Below are 20,874 nucleotides of genomic sequence, written 5' to 3'. Positions count from 1 at the left end.
TCTCGCCCCCCCCCCCCCAGCCAGGCCCTGCCCCGCCCCCGCCGGGCCCGGCCCCGCCGCCCCCGCGGGCCTCACCTGGCTCGGGGGTCGCGGGGGGTCTCGGCGGGCACCCGGCGTGTCCCGGCGATTCCCGGTGGGTTCCCGGTAGGTTCCCGGCGGATCCCGGCGGGTCCCGGGGGGTCCCGGGGGTCCCGGGCCGGGCGGGCGGAGCAGACGCGGCCGCCGCCGAACGCAACCGGCACCACCACAAACAATGCCGCTGATTGGCCGCCGCCGCCGCCGCGCCCGCCCCGCCTCCCGACCCCAGCCGCGACGCCCATTGGTTCGAGGTACAGATTGGCATGAGACATCACAAATGGAATCGCTGAAATCCGCTCTTAGCCCGCCTTCCACCTTTCAATGGCTCTCTCAGCAATGATTGACATCCCGCTGCACCAATGGAAACGCGCTGAGCTTCCCCGCGGGGCGCCTTTAATGGGTCCCCGAGTCTGAACATCCGGGTACTGCCGGCAGCGCGCGGTGGCAGCGCGCGACTTCTCCCCCGGCCCGCCAGGGAGTTTTGTCCCCTCACAGCCGCCGTACCGGCCCCGGGCCCAATACCGGCCCGGTTCCGCCGCACGTGGCGCCGGTGCGAGGCCGCGGTGTGTTTGGTGGGGGGGGATCCCGGTTCCGGGGGTACCGGGCGGAACCCCCCAATGCCCGGCGGGGCGGTAGCGCGCGGGGCCCGGCGGCCGCGAGGCCTCATGGCCCATGCCCGGATCCAAGATGGCGGCCTGAGGGCAGCGCCGGGCCGTGCCAGGGTGGAAGATGGCGGAGCCGGCTTCACCTCCCCTCGGGTGGGATTCCTCACCCTCAAACCCCCCCGGTAAATAAAAATTATCCTGGAGACATCGAGGAAAATACCGCAGCAGCTTTTATTTACAGGCCCCTGGGGCGGGGGCTGCTATTGCACAGTGCGAGGGGAGGGGGCGGCCCCAAACCCCCCCCCCAATGGCCACCGAACCCCCCCAAAGGCCCCAAACCCCCCCGGGGGGCGCGGGAGGGCTGGAGATGGAAGGGGGGCACAAACCCAGAGCACCCCCAGCTGCCCTGTCACCCCCAAACCCCCCCGGGGCAGAAATGAGGAGGGGGAACCCCCCCCCCCAGAGCCGCCCCTGCCCGTCCCACCCGCGCTCTCACTCTGGGGGAGGGTGAATAAATAAATAAAAATATATTAACACTGACATATAAAACCCGTCGTGAGCCTGGGGGTGCTGGGGGGTCCTTTTCCCCCACCCTGGAACATTTGAGGGGTGGCCTGGGGGTCCCTTGTCCCTCCTGGAGCATCTGAGGGGGGTCCTGGAGGTCTTTTCCCCATCCTAGAGCATCTGAGGGGGGTCCTGGAGGTCTTTTCCCCATCCTAGACCATTTGAGGGGGGGTCCTGGGGGTCTTTTCCCCATCCTAGAGCATCTGAGGGGGGTCCTGGGAGTCTATTCCCCATCCTAGAGCATCTGAGGGGGGTCCTGGGGGTCCCTTCCCCACTCTGGAGCCTTTGAGGGAGGTCCTGGGGGGTCCCTTGTCCCTCCTGGAGCATTTGAGGAGGGTCCTGGAGGTCTTTTCCCCATCCTAGACCATTTGAGGGGGGGTCCTGGGGGTACTTTCCCCACCTTGGAGCATTTGAGGAGGATCCTGGGGGTCCCTTGTCCCTCCTGGAGCATTTGAGGGGGGGGTCCCTTCCCCACCCTGGAGCATCTGAGGGGGATCCTGGGGGTCCCTTCCCCACCTCGACCTCCCCCAGCTCTTTGGGGGTCGTTCCCATCTCATCCTGGGGGGTTCCCGGGGGGGGTTCAGCACTCGGGGGGCGCCCCGAAGGTGCGGCGGCACTCGGAGGCTCTGGCGCTGGGGGGCTGCGCCCGCCGCCGCCGCAGCTCGTCCCGGCCCAGCGCCCCGCCCAGCTTGCCCAGCGCCGAGCGGTACCGGCGGTCAAAGGCGGCTGGGGGGGCACGCACGGGGTCAGCACGGAGCCCCCCGAAGCCACCCTGAGACCCCTGTGTCCCTCTGAGCCCCCTACACCAACCATGTCCCCCCCCGAACCCACCCTGAGCCCCCGTGTCCCTCTGAGCCCCCTACACCAACCATGTCCCCCCCCGAACCCGCCCTGAGACCCCCGTGTCCCTCTGAGCCCCCCAGACCCACCACGTCCCCCTCCTGAGCCCCCAATACCCCCAGGTGCCCCTGAGACCCCCGTGTACCCCCCCAAAAACACCCTGAGCCCCCCATGTCCCTCTGAGCCCCCTATATCAACCATGTCCCCCCCTAAACACACCCTGAGCCCCCGTGTCCCTCTGAGCCCCCCAGACCCAGCGTCCCCCTCCTGAGACCCCAACACCCCCCAGTGTGCCCCTGAGACCCCAGTGTCCCCCCCCAAACACACCCTGAGCCCCCCATGTCCCTCTGAGCCCCCTACACCAACCATGTCCCCCCCCCGAACCCACCCTGAGACCCCCGTGTCCCTCTGAGCCCCCTATACCAACCATGTCCCCCTCCTGAGCCCCAAACACCCCCCAGGTGCCCCTGAGACCCATAATGTGCCCCTGAGACCCCCGTGTCCCCCCCCCCAAACACACCCTGAGCCCCCCATGTCCCTCTGAGCCCCCCTACACCCACCATGTCCCCTTGTGTCACCCCCTGTGCCACCCCCTGAGCCCCAAATGTCACCCAGGTGCCCCTGAGACCCCCAGTGTCCCCCCATGAGCCCCCCAGACCCACCGTGTCCCTCTGTGCCACCCCCTGTGTCCCACCTGAGCCCCCACCACCCTCCAGGTGCCCCTGAGACCCCCGTGTACCCCCCTAAACACACCCTGAGCCCCCCCGAGTCCCCCATGTCACAGCAAGGGGGGGTCAGCCCGGACCCCCCGAGACCCCCAGTGCCCCTGAGACCCCCGTGTCCCCTCCTGAACACACCCCGAGCCCCCCATGACACTCTGAGCCACCTCTGTGTCCCCCTCGAGCCCCCACCACCCCCCAGGTGCCCCCTGAGCCCCCCCTGAGCCCCCTGGACCCCCGTGGCTCCCCCCAGACCCACCGTGTCCCTCTGTGCCACCCCCTGTGTCTCACCTGAGCCCCAAATGTCACCCAGGTGCCCCAACACCCCCCATGCACCCCCTGAGACCCCCGTGCCCCCCTCCCGAGCCCCCCTGAGCCCCCAGGTGCCCCCCAAGCCCCCCCGAGCCCCCCGAGCCCCCTGACCGATGTCGGTGTGCTCCCGGCCCAGCGCCGCCAGCGTCAGGAACAGCAGCTCCCGGTAGATGCTCCTGCAGGAGGGGAATTTGGGGAGGTTTGGGGGGATTTGGGGGAATTTCAGGGATTTGGGGGCATTTGGGGGAATTTGGGGGGGATTTTGGGGAGAATTTTGGTGGGAGTTTGGGGGATTTTGGCGGGATTTGGGAGGATTTAGAGGGAATTTGGGGGGATTCAGGGGGGATTTTGGTGGGAGTTGGGGGAAATCTGGGGGCATTTTGGGGAGGTTGGGGGGATTTGGGAGGATTTTGGGGGGGTTTTGGGAGTTTGGGGGGATTTGGGAGGATTTTGGGGGGGATTTGGGAGGAATCTGGTGGGGATTTGGGAGGAATCTGGGGGGATTCAGGGGGGATTTTGGGGGGATTTTAGGAGGAATTTGGGAGTTTGGGGGGATTTGGGAGGATTTTGGGGGGGATTTGGGAGGAATCTGGGGGGATTCAGGGGGGATTTTGGGGGGATTTTAGGAGGAATTTTGGGGGGTTTTGGGCCAAATTTGGAGGGAATTTGGGGGATTTTGGTGGGATTTGGAATTTGGGGGTCCGTGTGTACCTGTGCAGGGTTCGGGGGGCTCCGGGGGCCGCGAGGGTCTCCAGGAAGAGCCCGATGGCTTTGTGCACCTCGTTGAGCCCCACGTGGCTCAGCAGGGCCTCCAGGAAGGTCAGCGAGAACGAGGGGGCTGGGGGGCCCCAGGGGTGCAGCCGGGGGGGGATGTTACCTGGGGGACCCCAAAGGTGAGCCCAGAGTAACCCCAGTGTCCCCAAACCCCCGGGGATGTCACCTGGGGGACCCCAAAGGTGACCCCAAGGTCCCCAAACCCACAGGGATGTTACCTGGGGGACCCCAAAGGTGACCCCAAGGTCCCCAAACCCACAGGGATGTCACCTGGGGGACCCCAAAGGTGAGCCCAGGGTCCCCAAACCCCCAGGATTGTCACCTGGGGGACCCCAAAGGTGAGCCCAGGGTCCCCAAACCCCCAGGATTGTCACCTGGAGGACCCCAAAGTGTGACCCCAAGGTCCCCAAGGTGTCCCTGATCCCCCTCTTTGTTCTTGGCCATTCCCCTACTCCTTCCATCCCCCCGTGTACTCCATCCCCTCATCTCCCACTCCCATATCCCCCACCCCAAACCCCCCAATCCCCCAATCCCCCACCCCAAATCCCCCAATCCCACGCCCCAAATCCTCCAATCCCAATCCCCCAATTCCCCAAACCCACCCCCCAAATCCCCCAATCCCACACCCCAAACCCACCCCCCAAATCCCCCAATCCCACACCCCAAACCCACACCCCCAATCCCCCAATCCCCCAATCCCCCACCCCAAATTCCCCACCCCAAATCCCCCACCCCAAACCCCCCAATACCCCACCCCAAATCCCCCAATCCCCCACCCCAAATCCTCCAATCCCAATCCCCCAATCCCCCAAACCCACCCCCCAAATCCCCCAATCCCACACCCCAAACCCACCCCCCAAATCCCCCAATCCCACACCCCAAACCCACACCCCCAATCCCCCAATCCCCCAATCCCACACCCCAAATTCCCCACCCCAAATCCCCCACCCCAAACCCCCAAATCCCCCACCCCAAACCCCCCAATCCCCCACCCCAAATCCTCCAATCCCAATCCCCCAATCCCCCAAACCCACCCCCCAAATCCCCCAATCCCACACCAAAAACCCACTCCCCCAATCCCCCAATCCCCCACCCCAAACCCACAGCCCCAATCCCACTCCCCAAATCCCCCAATCCCCCACCCCAAACCCCCCACCCCAAACCCCCCAAATCCCCCAATCCCAATCCCCCAATCCCCCACCCCAAATCCCCCAATCCCACACCCCAATCCCCCAATCCCCCACCCCAAATCCCCCAATCCCCCACCCCAAACCCCCCACCCCAAACCCCCCAAATCCCCCAATCCCAATCCCCCAATCCCCCACCCCAAATCCCCCAATCCCACACCCCAATCCCCCAATCCCCCACCCCAAATCCCCCAATCCCACGCCCCAATCCCCCACCCCAAACCCCCCACCCCAGACCCCCAGGCTCACTGTGCAGCCTCCAGAGCACGTAGAGTGGGGGGCCGCTCTCGGGGTCGGGGCTCAGCACATCCCACAGGAGCCTCACACGCACCCGGGAGGCCTCGGGGGGCTGCACCACAGGGGAGGGGGCTCAGCACCACCACCAACCCCCACAGAGCCCCCTCAGACCCCCCAGAGCCCCCCAAAAACCCACCTGGGTATCGTGGGGGACATGCTGGGAACCCAGCAGGGTGCAGGACAGTTTGGGGGGCTCAGGACAGGTTGGGGGGGCTCAGGACAGTTTGGGGGGCTCAGGACAGGGTGGGGGGCTCAGGACAGGTTGGGGGGCTCAGCACCACCACCAACCCCCACAGACCCCCCCTCCCAACCCCCAGAGCCCCCCAAAAACCCACCTGGGTGTCGTGGGGGACATGCTGGGAGCCCAGCAGGGTGCAGGACAGGTTGGGGGGGCTCAGGACAGGTTGGGGGACTCAGGACAGGGTGGGGGGCTCAGAGCAGGTTGGGGGGCTCAGCACCACCACCAACCCCCCCAGACCCCCCCTCCCAACCCCCAGAGCCCCCCAAAAACCCACCTGGGTGTCGTGGGGGACATGCTGGGAACCCAGCAGGGTGCAGGACAGTTTGGGGGGCTCAGGACAGAGTGGGGGGCTCAGGACAGGTTGGGGGGCTCAGCACCACCTCCAACCCCCCCAGACCCCCCCTCCCATCCCCCAGAGCTCCCCAAAAACCCACCTGGGGGTCTCGGGGGAGGGCGTGCTGGGAGCCCAGCAGCGCTGCCGGATGGAGGGGGGGCTCAGCACCACCACCACCACCCCCCCCAGCCCCCCCAGAACCCCCCCAAAAACCCACCTGGGGGTCTCGGGGGGCGTGCTGGGAGCCCAGCAGCAGCAGGGGCAGCTGGCTGGGCAGGGCCAGGCGCTGGAAGTACCACACGAGGTTCCAGTAGATGATGGGGTGGCTGTCCACCAGCTCGGGCCGCGCCAGCAGCTCCCCGCCCTCGTTCTCCACCAGGCTCTCCAGCTCCTTGCGCAGCACCAGCGGGCTCAGGTAGGCGAAGGCCACGCGCTCCCAGCGCCCCGGGGGCTGCAGGGCAGGGGACACGCTTGGGACCCCCGAATTAGGGGTGGGGGACACGCCCTGCCCTGCCCTGGAGGGCACCAGGACCTGGGAATGGGCTGCGGGGAGAGGGGGACATGATTGGGACCCCCCTGTTCAGCCCTGGAGTGCAGCAGGACCTGGGAATGGGGGGGGACACGCTTGGGACCCCTGAATTAGATGTGGGGGACACACCCTGCCCAGCTCTGGAGGGCACTAGGACCTGGGAATGGGCTGCGGGGGGAGAGGGACACGATTGGGACCCCCGAATTAGGGGTGGGGGACACGCCCTGCCCAGCCCTGGAGTGCAGCAGGACCTGGGAATGGGGGGGGACACGCTTGGGACCCCTGAATTAGAGGGGGGGGACATGCCCTGCCCAGCCCTGGAGGGCACTAGGACCTGGGAATGGGCTGCGGGGGGAGGGGGACACACTTGGGACCCCCCTGTCCAGCCCTGGAGTGCAGCAGGACCTGGGAATGGGGGGGGACACGCTTGGGACCCCCGAATTAGAGGGGGGGCACTCCTTGCCCAGCCCTGGAGGGCACCAGGACCTGGGAATGAGGAGGACACACTTGGGACCCCCGAATTAGGGGTGGGGGACACGCCCTGCCCTGCCCAGCCCTGGAAGACACCAGGACCTGGAAATGGGGGTGAGGACCCCCAAGTTGTGGGGGTGAGGGACCCCCTGCCCAGCCTGGAATGCAGCAGGACCTGGGAATGAGGAGGACACACTTGGGACCCCCGAATTAGAGGAAGGGGACACCCCCTGCCCAGCCCTGGAATGGGGGGGGGGGACACACTTGGGACCCCCTGCCCAGCCCAGAACCACCAAAGCACCCCCAGGGACCCCAAATCCAGGGTGGGACTGTCCCAACCCCAATTCCAGGGATGAGGGAAGGACCCCCCCCCCATTCCCAGCCCCCCAGGCCGGGGCCCCCCAGTACCGGGGTCTCGGCGCAGCCGTTGCACAGCTCGGGGGTCTCGGGGGTCTCGGGGGTCTCGTCCAGCTCCAGGCAGCGCCGGCGGTCGCTGAGCACCGGCCCCTGCGGGGAGGGGGGCACCGGGCCGGCCCCGGGGGGGCTGCGGGACAGACGGGGGGGGTCACGGGAATGGGGGGCACTGGGGAACCCCCAGAGGATGGAGGGACGGAGGGATGGATGGATGGGGGATGGATGGATGGATGGATGGATGGATGAATGGATGGATGGATGGATGGATGGATGATGGATGGATGCATGGATGGATGATGGATGATGGATGATGGATGATGGATGGATGCATGGATGGATGATGGATGATGGATGGATGGAGGGATGGATGGATGGATGATGGATGATGGATGGATGCATGGATGGATGATGGATGGATGATGGATGGAGGGATGGATGGATGGAGAGATGGATGGATGGATGGATGGATGGATGATGGATGGATGATGGATGGATGATGGATGGATGGATGGATGATGGATGGATGGATGGATGGATGGATGGATGGATGGATGGATGGATGATGGATGGATGATGGATGATGGATGGATGGATGGATGGATGGATGGATGGATGGATGGATGGATGGATGGATGATGGATGGATGGATGATGGATGGATGGATGATGGATGGATGGATGGATGATGGATGGATGGATGGATGGATGGATGGATGGATGGATGATGGATGGAGGGATGGATGGATGATGGATGGAGGGATGGATGATGGATGGATGATGGATGGATGATGGATGGATGGATGATGGATGGATGGATGATGGATGGATGATGGATGGAAGGAGGGGGAAATGGCAGGGAGCAAAGAGGGGTGTCAGGGACATCTTGGGGACATCAGGAGGGCAGTGGGACACTGGGGTATCCCCACAGAGCATGGGGGTCCCTGAGGGCGTGTCTGGGGGTGTCCTGGGGGACACCTTGGGGCCACCCCGGGGACATGGGGAGGGCAGCGGGGGTCCCTGAGGGCGTGTCTGGGGGTGTGGCACCTGGGGGGCCGCCGGAAGTCGCGGATCTCGATGCTCAGGAAGGGCACGAAGGAGCGGGAGCAGAAGGGGCACGAGGTGTTGAGGTTGGAGTCGTCCGAGGTCCAGCCCGCCATCAGCTCCTCGTCGAACACGAGCCCGGCACAGCCCGGGCAGCGCGAGCAGCTGGACAGCAGCACCTGGGGGACACGGGTCACTGCTGCCCGAGCTGGGCTCCAACCCCAAACCCTGTGCCCCAACCTCAGCTCTGCCCCCAAACCCCAGCTGTGCCCCCAAACCCTGTGCCCCAACCTCAGCTCTGCCCCCAAACCCTGTGCCCCAACCTCAGCTGTGCCCCCAAACCCCAGCTGTGCCCCCAAACCCTGTGCCCCAACCTCAGCTCTGCCCCCAAACCCTGCGCCCCAAACCCCAGCTGTGCCCCCAAACCCTGTGCCCCAACCCCAGCTCTGCCCCCAAACCCTGTGCCCCAAACCCCAGCTGTGCCCCAACCTCAGCTCTGCCCCCAACCCCAGCTCTGCCCCCAAACCCCAGCTCTGCCCCCAAACCCTGTGCCCCCAAACCCAGCTCTGCCCCCAAAACCCCAGCTGTGCCCCCAAACCCAGCTGTGCCCCCCAAACCCATCTCTGCCCCCCAAACCCCAGTTGTGCCCCCCAAACCCCTGTGCCCCCAAGCCCCAGCTCTACCCCCCAAACCCCTGGCCCCCAAACCCCAGCTGTGCCCCCAAACCCAGCTCTGCCCCCCAACCCCAGCTGTACCCCCCAGACCCCAGCTCTGCCCCCCAACCCCAGCTGTACCCCCCAGACCCCAGCTCTGCCCCGCAACCCTCTGTGCCCCCAAACCCCAGCTCTGCCCCCCAAACCCCAGCTGTGCCCCCAAACCCCAGCTCTGCCCCCAAACCCCAGCTCTGCCCCCCAAACCCAGCTCTGCCCCCCAAACCCCAGCTGTGCCCCCAAACCCCAGCTGTGCCCCCCCCATTTCTCACCTCCAGGGCGGGGGGCTCCGTCCCCGCTGCCCCTTCCGTGCAGGGCTCCGTGGGTCTGGGGGCCCCGCTGCTGCCCCCCGAGGCATCGGACAGGTCCAGTTCGCTGCCCAGGGACACGGAGCTCTGGGGGGGACACGGGCTCAGGGGGGGTGGCCGGCAGGGGGGACAGAGGGACAGACAGGACACGGTGACACGCGGTACCTCGGACGCCGTGGACTCGGGCCGCTCCCGGGGCCGCAGCAGGGTCTCGGCGGGGCTGCGCCGTGAGGAGGGGTCCCCATCCCGCTGCTCCGACCCCCGGCGTGCCCCGGGCTCCCGGGGGGGCTCCGAGGGGCGCGGGGGGGGGCCGCTTGCCGGGCGACAGCAGCTGCTGCAGCTTGGCTGCCAGCCCCCGGCGCGGGGTCGCCGCCCCGGGACCCCCCCCGGGACCCCCTCCGGGACCCCCCCCGGACCCCCCTCCGGGCCCCTCGTCCCCGCCGCTGTCGTCGGTGGCGATGTCCGAGAGGCTCCCGTCGGCCGAACCGGGGGGGGCCCGCGGGCGGGGGGGCGGCGGCGGGGTGGGGGTCGCGGGGAGCAGCGGGGGCTCCCCCGGCCTCTCCCGGGCCGCCCCCTCGGGCCGGGCGGGGCCGGGGAAACTGAGGCTGCCGCTCTTGACGAGCCGCGGGGCCGGGAGCGGGTCCCGAAGGCTCCGACCCGCCCAGGTGGTCTGGCGCTGCAGGGGGGGGCGCGAGGCGGGCGGGGCTCGGTCACCTGAGGGGGACAAGGGGGTGTCAGCGACCCCCAAAACACCCCCCACCCCAGGGAGGTGGCAGGAGGGGACAGGGGAGAATCACTGGGGTCTCTGGAGATACTCGGAGGGGCTCAGTCAGGGGGTGGGAGTGGGTGGGCTGGGGGGCTCGGTCACCTGAGGGGGCATGGGGGTGTCAGTGACCCCCAAAACACCCCCCACCCCCAGGGGGTGGCAGGAGGGGACAGGGGAGAGTCACTGGGGTCTCTGGAGATACTCGGAGGGGCTCAGTCAGGGGGTGGGAGTGGGTGGGCTGGGTGGCTCAGTCACCTGATGGGGACATGGGGGTGTCAGCGACCCCCAAAACACCCCCCACCCCAGGGAGGAGGCAGGAGGGGACAGGGGAGAATCACTGGGGTCTCTGGAGATACTCGGAGGGGCTCAGTCAGGGGATGGGAGTGGGTGGGCTGGGGGGGGCTCAGTCACCTGATGGGGACATGGGGGTGTCAGCGACCCCCAAAACACCCCTCACCCCCAGGGGGGTTCAGGCCCTGGCAGGAGGGGACAGGGGAGAACCGCTGGGGTCTCCCCCAGGCCTTGGAGATACTCAGAGGGGTTCGATCACCTGCAGGGGAACCAGGGGCTGTGAGTGGGGTGCCAGCCCCCCCGTGCCCGCCGTGCCCTCACCCGGGGGGTCTCCGGCGGCGCTCTGGCGCTGCCGCTGCCGCAGGGGCTGCCGGAACTGCGCCGCCCCCAGCACCACATTCCGCAGCTTGGCCCAGCGCAGCCGCCCCCCCTGCGTCCCCGCCGGCCACTTGCTCTCCAGCACCGCCTGCCAGGGGGACAAGGGGGGGGTTAGGAGTGGCCAGGAGACCCCCAGCACCCCCTCCCCATGCCAGGGGATCCCCTCGGGGTCACCTTGTTGTAGTAGCCGTAGGTGACGGTGTTGGGGACGATGCCGGCGCGTTTCATCTCCAGCAGGACGCGCACCGACAGCACGGGCTCGCCGTACTGCCCGCAGAGCTGCATCAGGATGCGGTAGCACACCTGGGGGGCACCTGCACGTCAGCCTGGGGGGCACCCCGGCCACCAGCCCACCCTCAGAGGCAGCCGGGGGGGAGAGAGCCCCAGCAGGACAGAGGCCAAGGCACCCAGAGCAATGTCTGCCTTCCTCAGACACCCCCAGGGGTGGCCACTCCAAACCTCCCCGGGCAGCCCTTCCAAGGTCTCAGCAACCTTTCCAGGAGGAATTTTCCCAAATATCCACCCTGAGACCCCCTGGCCCAGCTCTCATCTTATCCCTGCTCCCTGGCAGCACAGCCCGACCCCCCTGGCTGTCCCCTCCTGTCAGGGAGCTGTGCAGACCCACAGGGTCCCCCTGAGCCTCCTTTTCTCCCGGCTGAGCCCCTTTCCAGCTCCCTCAGGAGTTCTCCATTCCCTTCTCCTGCTGCTCCAGCCCCTTTCCCTTCTCCTGCTGCTCCAGCCCCTCCTGGCCTGAGAACTGGACACAGCACAGGACAATGGACACAGATTCCCGTTTCCCTCAGCCTCCAGCCCCGCCGACCCCAGCAGTCCCACCCCAGCAGCACTCCCCTTTTCCCAGGAGGATGTGGAGCAGGAGCTGACCCCCCTGGCTGTCCCCTCCTGTCAGGGAGCTGTGCAGACCCACAGGGTCCCCCTGTGCCTCCTTTTCTCCAGGCTGAGCCCTTTTCCAGCTCCCTCAGGAGTTCTCCATTCCCTTCTCCTGCTGCTAAAGCCCCTTTCCCTTCTCCTGCTGCTCCAGCCCCTCCTGGCCTGAGAACTGGACACAGCACAGGACACCGGACACAGATTCCCGTTTCCCTCAGCCTCCAGCTCCGCTGACCCCAGCAGTCCCACCCCAGCAGCAGCTCCCCCTTTTCCCAGGAGGATGTGGAGCAGGAGCTGACCCCCCTGGCTGTCCCCTCCTGTCAGGGTGCTGTGCAGACCCACAGGGTCCCCCTGAGCCTCCCTTTCTCCAGGCTGAGCCCCTTTCCAGCTCCCTCAGGAGTTCTCCACTCCCTTCTCCTGCTGCTCCAGCCCCTCCTGGCCAGCACTGGACACCGGACACAGATTCCCGTTTCCCTCAGCCTCCAGCCCCGCCGACCCCAGCAGTCCCACCCCAGGAGGAGCTCCCCCTTTTCCCAGGAGGATGTGGAGCAGGAGCTGACCCCCCTGGCTGTCCCCTCCTGTCAGGGAGCTGTGCAAACCCACAGGGTCCCCCTGAGCCTCCTTTTCTCCAGGCTGAGCTCCTTTCCAGCTCCCTCAGGAGTTCTCCATTCCCTTCTCCTGCTGCTAAAGCCCCTTTCCCTTCTCTGGACGTGCTCCAGCCCCTCCTGGCCCTAGAACTGGACACAGCACTGGACACCGGACACAGATTCCCGTTTCCCTCAGCCTCCAGCCCCGCTGACCCCAGCAGTCCCACCCCAGCAGCAGCTCCCCCTTTTCCCAGGAGGATGTGGAGCAGGAGCTGACCCACCTCGTCGGGCAGCACCACCTTGTGCTGCTCCATCTTGCGCAGGACGTCGTAGGCCAGCTGCAGCGCGCGGAGCTTGGCGGGGGCGGCGCGCACGTGCGTGGGCAGGTACAGGAACCAGAGGCCGTAGCAGTGCCCCAGCAGGCACCGTGCCCACAGCTCTGGCACCGCCGACGACTTCTGGGCCACCCGCTGGGCCACCTTCATCTCCTGGGGACACCGGGGACCAGGGAGAGTCAGGGAAGGGGAGCTGAGCTGAGCTCCTCAGCGCCATGCCCAGGTGGCACAGTTCAGAGACACCTGGGCGGGTGTTGTGCCAGCTGGGCACCTGTCCAGGTGGCACAGCTCACGGGGACACTACTTAGCCACGTGTTGTCCCAGCTGGGCACCTGTCCAGGTGTCACAGTGTCACGGGCAGCCGCGCCCAGGTGCTGTCCCTCACCTGCTTGGTGCGGCGCGGCGCGGGGCTGCTCGGGGCGCTGCTCCTGGCCTGGCACAGCTGCGCCACCAGAGGGTCTCGGGGGGGCTCCAGCAGCTCCGGGCGCAGCGTGGGGAACCCGTCATACCTGGGGGAGGCACAGGTGAGGGGGGTTTGGGGAGGGGGAGATGCAGGGAGGGCCCGGGGGGGGCTCACCTGTAGCGCGCGGGGGGCTCGGCCCCGTCCGGCCCCGCCGGCTGCTCCGGGGGGGTGATGAACACCGTGTGCTCCCCCCCACGGGGGTCGTCCAGTTCCATCAGGGGCGTGTCCTCGGGCTTCTCCAGGTCCACCTGCACCTGGGGAGGGCCAGCAGGGTCAGCACGGTGGGGACACACCTTGTGGACACAGGTGAGGAACTCGAGGCAGGGAGTGAGGGACACAAGAGGGACACGTGCAGGGGACACAGGTGAGGAACTCGAGGTGGGGAGCGAGGGACACACAAGGGACACATGGAGGGGACAGAGGGACACACCTTGTGGACACAGGTGAGGAACTCGAGGCGGGGAGTGAGGGACACACAAGGGACACATGGAGGGGACAGAGGGACACACCTTGTGGACACAGGTGTCAAAGCACTTGGGGCAGGGAGAGAGGGACACACAAAGGACACGTGGAGGGCACACAGGGACACACCTTGTGGACACAGGTGTCAAAGCACTTGGGGCAGGGAGAGAGGGACACACAAGGGACACGTGGAGGGCACACAGGGACACACCTTGTGGACACAGGTGTCAAAGCACTTGGGGCAGGGAGAGAGGGACGCACAAGGGACACGTGGAGGGGACACAGGGACACACCTTGTCGACGCAGGTGTCGAAGAACTCGAGGCAGGGCTCGCGGTCGCTGGCGAAGGAGCAGTCCTCGATGAACTGCGTGAAGAGCTGCGTGCGCAGCAGCTGCCCGTAGAAACGCTGGTAGGCCCGCTCCCGGGAGCGCAGGAACCCTGGGGACACGGGGACGTGGGGACAGGGAGAGGGGGTCATTGGGGTGGGGTGGGGTGGGATGGGATGGGGTGGGATCAGTGGGATGGGATGGGATGCGCAGGATGGCATGGGATTGATGGGATGGGATGGGATGGGATGGAATGGGATGGGATGGGATCAATAGGATGTGATCGATGGGATGGGATGGGATGGGATGGGATGGGATGGGATGGGATGGGATGGGATGGGATGGGATGGGATGGGATGGGATGGGATGGGATGGGATGGGATGGGATCAATAGGATGTGATCGATGGGATGGGATGGGATGGGATGGGATGGGATGGGATGGGATGGGATGGGATGGGATGGGATGGGATGGGATGCACAGGACGGGATGGGATGCTCAGGATGGGAGGGGATGCACAGGATGGGATGGGATGGGATCAATACGATGTGATCAGTGGGATGGGATGGGATGGGATCAATGGGATGGGATGGGATGAGATGCACAGGACGGGATGGGATGGGATGGGATAGGATGGGATGGGATGGGATGGGATCAATAGGATGTGATCAATGGGATGGGATAGGATGGGATGGGATGGGATGGGATGGGATGGGATGGGATCAATAGGATGTGATCGATGGGATGGGATGGGATGGGATGGGATGGGATCAATAGGATGTGATCAATGGGATGGGATGGGATGGGATGGGATGGGATGGGATGGGATGGGATGGGATGGGATGGGATGGGATGGGATGGGATGGGATGGGATGGGATCAATAGGATGTGATCGATGGGATGGGATAGGATGGGATGGGATGGGATGGGATGGGATGGGATGGGATGGGATGCACAGGACGGGACGGGACACACAGGACAGGATGGGACAAAGATGAGCTGGACCCAGCCAGACAGCCCAGCCCAGCCCAGCCCTGCCAGGGACGCCCCCCGGGCTGCCCCGTCCCCCGCTCACCCTGGAGCGCGAAGAGGCTGCCGGCGTCGCGGCCGGCCGGGGCGGGCGCGGGCGCGATGGGGCGCAGGAAGGAGCGGTAGCCGCGCAGGGCGCAGGCCATGAAGCGCAGGAAGGCCGCCCGCGCCTCCAGCTCCAGCTGCGCCCGCCGCGCGCCCGCCGCCTCCGCGTCGCTCAGCACCAGCTCCGGGGGCTCCTCCTCGCCCGGCGCGCTCAGCACTGGGGACAGGGAGGGGACAGGGAGGGGACAGGGTCAGCACTGGGGACAGGGACGGGACAGGGAGGGGACAGGGAGGGGACAGGGTCAGCACTGGGGGCAGGGAGGGGACAGGGTCGGCACTGGGGACAGGGATGGGACAGGGTCAGCACCGGGGACAGGGAGAGGACAGGGTCAGCACTGGGGACAGGGAGGGGACAGAGTTGGCACTGGTGACAGGGGCGGGACAGGGTCAGCACTGGTGACAGGGACGGGACAGAGTTGGCACCAGGGACAGGGGCGGGACAGCGTTGGTACCAGGGACACGGATGGGACAGCGTTGGCACCAGGGATAGGGATGGGACAGGGTCAGTACCAGGGACATGGATGGGACAGTGTCAGCGCCAGGGACATGGATGGGACAGCACTGGCACTGGGGACACAGATGGGACAGTGTTGGCACCAGGGACACAGATGGGATAGCCTTGGCACCAGGGATGCCCGGCCGGATGGGACAGTGTTGGCACCGGGGACACCCAGCCATAAGGACAGAGTGAGCACCGGGGACAGACAGGCCAGAGTGAGCACCGGGGACAGACAGGACAGAGTCAGCACCGGGGACAGACAGGCCAGAGTGAGCACCGGGGACAGACAGGACAGAGTGAGCACCAGGGACAGACAGGACAGAGTCAGCACCGGGGACACCTGGCCGGACAAGTCTCTGTGGCCACAGAGCCCCAGGGGTGGGGCTGGTTGGGAAGCAATGCCCAGGGAATGAGGGAGTGAAGCCACAGCTCTGATCCTGCTTGGAAAATGCTCCCAGGCAAAAGGGGGATTTCAGGGTGGCCTTTGACCCCAGTGGGTCCCTCCCAGTTTGGGCTATTCCATGATAACAGCAGAGACGGGGGATGTGGTGACCCCCAGACCCACTGGGACACCCTGGAGCCCCCAGGGCAGCCCCAGGCCCCCCACTCACACTCATCCAGCTGCTGGGACAGGCTGTGCAGCGAGGCCAGCAGCACCTTGCAGGGCCGGCGGGGCAGCGCGCGGGGCGACAGCAGCTTCCGCTCCTCGCTCCTGGGGACACAGGCACGAGGGCAGGGCGGGACCCCCGGGACCCCCCCCGGGACAGCCCACTCGCCCCCAGCCCTGGGGACACTCACTGGAAAATGGTGTTGGTGTCCAGGTCGACGAAGATGACGTCGCGGGGGGGCTCGTAGAGGTCGAAGTAGCTGGAGTGGATGCCTACAATGAAGGGCACGGGGGCACACAGCACGTCAGCCAGCGCCAGCGGGCACAGCGGGATGTAGGGGCACTGCCAGCGCAGGGGGAAGATCATCTGGGGACAGGACGAGGGTGGTCAGCGCCGCAGGGCCCCCGCCAGGCGGGACGGGGGGCCCGGCGCCGCGGGGTGGGCTCTCCAGAGCTGTGGGACTGGGATCACCGATGGCACGGGATCCCCAGTCCTGCGGGATCGGGGTCCCCACAGCACAAAGTGGGGATCCCCAGCACCGTGGCACTGCAGGATCAGCGCTCCCAACACTGCAGGACAGGGATCCCCAGTGCTGAGGAGCAGGAGTCCCCAGGGCCACAGGTCCCCAGCACGGCGGGTCCCCAGCCCCACGGTGGCACGTCCCCTCGGTGTCCCCGCCGTGTCCCCTGCGGTCACTCACCGCCACCAGGGCTTCGCCCACGCTGGTCAGGACGTCGGGGCGCAGGGAGTGGATGAGCAGCTTCTGCTCGGTGAGGACGGCCACCAGCAGTGCCACCGCGTTGTCGGGGCCCAGGTTCTGCAGCAGCGTCAGGAAACTGGCCCCGCTGTGGGAGGGGACATCACCTGGTCACCCACAGCCCCCTCCCCACCTGTCCCCCCATCACCAGCACCCCCCAGTCCTACCTGAGGGGCAGCGGGGAGGACACCGGCCGGCACAGCAGCAGGCTGTCATACGGGGACATCTGCAGGGACACACAGACAGTGGTGGGGGGAACACAGGGACGCGCTGAGGTGGGACGGGACGGTCACGGCCCCAGGTGACTCACCTGGACCAGGATCCGCGGGCGCTGCGGGGACGGGAAGGGCACGTTGTGCATGAAGTGGGAGATGTGCCTGCGGGCGGAGCGGCCCCGTCAGCGCCGGGGTGACCGCGGGCCCCCGCCCCCCCCGGAGCCCCCCCTCGTCCGCGCTCACGTCTCCAGGGGCAGCACGTGGGGGCCCGAGATGGAGTAGCGGTAGATGAACATGAGGAACTTGCGGAAGACGTCGAAGAAGGGCCAGTGGGACAGCACGCAGATGCTCTTGCGGGTGTGCAGGGAGCGCCCGGGCACCGGCCGCCGGTCCACCACGCTGAGCAGCCCCAGGCGCAGCGCCTGCGCCTCCGACAGCCGCTCCCGAGGGAACGCCTCGTGGAACTGGATGGCGGCGCCGTACACCTGCGGGGCACGGCCGTCAGGGCACGCCTGGCACCGGGATTCTGGGCTCACAGTGCCAGGAACTCATGGCACAAGGAACCCCTGGCACCAGGATCCCGGGCCCACAGCACCGGGAACTCCTGGCACAAGGATCCCCAGCCCACAAGGGATGGGAACCCCTGGCACCAGGATCCTGGGCCCATAGTGCTGGGCACCCCTGGCACTGAGGATCCCAGTGCCACAAGGGATGGGAACCCCTGGCACTGAGGATCCTGGGCCCATAGTGCTGGGCACCCCTGGCACTGAGGATCCCAGTGTCACAAGGGATGGGAACCCCTGGCACTGAGGATCCCAGTGCCACAAGGGATGGGAACCCCTGGCACCAGGATCCTGGGCCCACAATGCTGGGAACCCCTGGCACTGAGGATCCCAGGCCCATAGAGCTGGGAGCTCCTTGGTACTGGGGATCCCAGTTCCACAGCGCTGGGAACCCCGGGCACAGGGATCCTGGGCCCACAAGGGAACCCTTGGCACCAGGATCCCAGTGCCATGAGGGATGGGAACCCCTGGCACAGGGATCCCAGTGCCATGAGGGATGGGAACCCCTGGCACTGAGGATCCTGGTCCCACAGTGCTAGGAAGCTCTGGCACAGAGATCCCAGTCCCACAGTGCTGGGAACCCCTGGCACAGAGATCCCAGTCCCACGAGGGATGGGAACCCTAGACACCAGGATCCCACAGCACTGGGAACCCCTGGCACAGGGATCCCAGTCCCACGAGGGATGGGAACCCCAGGCACCAGGATCCCACAGCACTGGGAACCCCTGGCACAGGGATCCCAGCCCCACGAGGCTGTGGGTGCTGAGACCTGGGCACCCAACCCCTCCCACGGCACTGGGGACCCCCATCCCACCCCCCCGAGCCCCCTGTCCTGCCGTGCCTTGTCCCCCGAGGCGCCGGTGAGGACGAAGGTGGAGAAGACGGGCAGGGGGTACTTGGTGCCCACGGGCCAGCTCTCGATGGTGGCCCCCATGGGCAGGCAGAACACGGGCACCGACTCGGGCAGCGGGAAGGACTCACTGTCCTGCTCGGGGTAGCGGCTCAGCAGCCCTGCACGGACACACGGACACCCGGGGACATGGACACCGGACACCAGGATCAGCCCCCCAGGTCATCTCACCCGCCCCAGTGAGGAGGGGGCAGCCAGGTAAGTGCCCACAGCTCCACAAAACCAAAACTTCCCCCCAACAGGTAACCCAATTGCCCCCAACCCCCAGTAAGAGACCCCACTGTCACCACAGTAAGGGACCCCACTTCCCAATAAGAAACCCCACTGTTCCCCCTCCCCAGTAAGTGACCCCAGCCCCAAAAGCCTGGCAAGGCCCCCCCAGGGCTGCTGGGGCAGCTGAAGGGCCCCACCTTATGCTCCCCAAACCCCCCTGAGGAGACCCAGGGGCTCCTACACCTCCCCCAAAAATCAACACAGAAAATATTTTTTAAAATAATAACGACAATAAACAACTCTGCCTCCCCCTGGGAGGCCCCAGAACCCCCAGCCCCAGGTCCCCACCTGCCTCGTAGACCAGCGTGTTGTCCTTGGCCACGGCGATCTTGTAGCACAGGAACAACGCAGGGCCCCACTGCAAGGAGGGATCGAGGGGCTCAGCACGGGCTGGGCAGCACCAGGGGGATGAAAGGGACACCCCAAACCCACCATGCTGGTGTTGAGGTTCTTGTCCACGCGGCAGAAGGTGTGGGGGGTGCTCTCGCCCTTGCTGGGCATCACCAGGCAGATGTCGGTGACGCCCAGCGTGTGGTGGCCGGGGGGCTCGGCCGCGCGCCGGAACGTCAGGAAGGTGCGCTGGTGGCCCGGGGAGCCCGAGGCCAGGTTGGCCGAGCGGCTGTAGGGGGTCGTGTCCAGGATCTGGTAGCCTGGCTTGGGGCGGTCCTTGCCCTCATAGTGCACCCTGAGTGGGGAGAGGGGTGAGGGGAGCCCCAGGAGCTGCCAGCGGCACCTCCGGGCTCTTCCCCAGCTTCCCAAACTCTTCCCCCTCTGAGTTCTTCCCCAGCTTCCCAAACTCTTCCCTCTCCAGGTTCTTCCCCAGCTTCCCAAACTCTTCCCCCTCCAGGTTCTTCCCCACCTTCCCAAACTCTTCTCCCTCCGAGGTCTTCCCCAGCTTCCCAAACTCTTCCCCCTCCAGGTTATTCCCCAGCTTCCCAAACTCTTCCCCCTCCAGGTTCTTCCCCAGCTTCCCAAACTCTTCCCCCTCTGAGTTCTTCCCCAGCTTCCCAAACTCTTCCCCCTCCAGGTTCTTCCCCAGCTTCCCAAACTCTTCCCCCTCCAGGTTCTTCCCCAGCTTCCCAAACTCTTCCCCCTCCAGGTTCTTCCCCAGCTTCCCAAACTCTTCTCCCTCCGAGGTCTTCCCCATCTTCCCAAACTCTTCCCTCTCCAGGTTCTTCCCCAGCTTCCCAAACTCTTCCCCCTCCAGGTTCTTCCCCAGCTTCCCAAACTCTTCCCAGTCCAGGTTCTTCCCCAGCTTCCCAAACTCTTCCCCGTCCAGGTTCTTCCCCAGCTTCCCAAACTCTTCCCCCTCCAGGTTCTTCCCCAGCTTCCCAAACTCTTCCCCCAGCCTGGTGTGACCCAGAGCAGAACTCGGGTCCCCCCCTACTCACCCCAGCTCGATCAGGGGGGGTTTGTCCCGCCCGCGTTTGTAGCACAGGAACATCTGGGGGTTGTTGAGCAGCCCCGCGTTGAGGTCCACGGGGTGGCCCGACGTGCTGGTCTCGATGCAGGTGAAGCCCTGGGGCACCTCCTCGCCCTGCGAGCGGATGATCACGGCCACGTCCGTGATGGGCTCCCCGGGCCGCGCCGGCCGCGGCTGCTGCTCCTCCTCCAGCGCCCGCGACGCCTCCGCCAGCCCGGCCACCACGAAGTAATCCACGAGCTGCGGGGGCTTCTCGTCCGACATGGCTGTCACAGCATCTGCGGGGACACGGGCGATGCCACCACCCCCGCCGCGCCGCTGCCCCGGCGGACGGGAAGGGAGGAGGTTTCCGGTCACGCCGCGGGACACGGGGACCCCCCCCGAGCTCCCAGCCACCCCCCCGGGCACGGACCGGTCCCCTCGGCTGTGCCCGGAGGACGGACCCCCACCCTGAGGCACCCCCGGTTCGGGGGCTGCGCCCCTGCTTTGGGGACCCGCTCCCTTCCTGCGCCCCCTCCCTGTCCCCAGCGCCGCCGGGCCCCGTCCCCAAAGTCCCCCCGGTCCCCGGAGCCCCTC

The 20,874-nt window shown here is 66.7% G+C and overlaps 2 protein-coding genes across 2 annotated transcripts in view; both read right to left on the bottom strand.

Annotated features, from left to right (window-relative positions):
• The window catches only part of GATAD2B (GATA zinc finger domain containing 2B), a 29,898-nt gene extending 29,639 nt beyond the window's left edge, over positions 1 to 259 (bottom strand). The window contains exon 1 of the mRNA XM_059870947.1: positions 76 to 259. The gene's annotated coding sequence lies outside the window, so the exon portion shown is untranslated. The remainder of the gene's footprint in view (positions 1 to 75) is intronic.
• A 636-nt stretch (positions 260 to 895) lies between these two features.
• On the bottom strand, positions 896 to 20,690 carry DENND4B (DENN domain containing 4B). Its single transcript, XM_059870902.1, is given in 27 exon segments — positions 896 to 1,973; positions 3,230 to 3,294; positions 3,830 to 3,995; positions 5,329 to 5,428; positions 6,169 to 6,402; positions 7,360 to 7,495; positions 8,409 to 8,584; positions 9,388 to 9,510; positions 9,589 to 9,732; positions 9,734 to 10,137; positions 10,802 to 10,946; positions 11,033 to 11,161; positions 12,612 to 12,818; positions 13,051 to 13,174; positions 13,243 to 13,382; positions 13,884 to 14,029; positions 14,992 to 15,207; positions 16,161 to 16,261; positions 16,348 to 16,523; positions 16,858 to 17,002; positions 17,082 to 17,140; positions 17,225 to 17,291; positions 17,373 to 17,614; positions 18,534 to 18,703; positions 19,164 to 19,233; positions 19,308 to 19,560; positions 20,267 to 20,690. Coding segments are annotated over 27 exon segments (4,380 nt in total). The 5' UTR covers positions 20,563 to 20,690; the 3' UTR covers positions 896 to 1,827.
• Between the last annotated feature and the right edge of the window lie 184 nt (positions 20,691 to 20,874).

This window comes from Haemorhous mexicanus, chromosome 31, assembly GCF_027477595.1.
Source record: "Haemorhous mexicanus isolate bHaeMex1 chromosome 31, bHaeMex1.pri, whole genome shotgun sequence".
Classification (NCBI taxonomy): domain Eukaryota; kingdom Metazoa; phylum Chordata; class Aves; order Passeriformes; family Fringillidae; genus Haemorhous; species Haemorhous mexicanus.
Note: the sequence above shows the minus strand (reverse complement) of the source record. Positions and strands in the feature narration are given on the sequence as shown.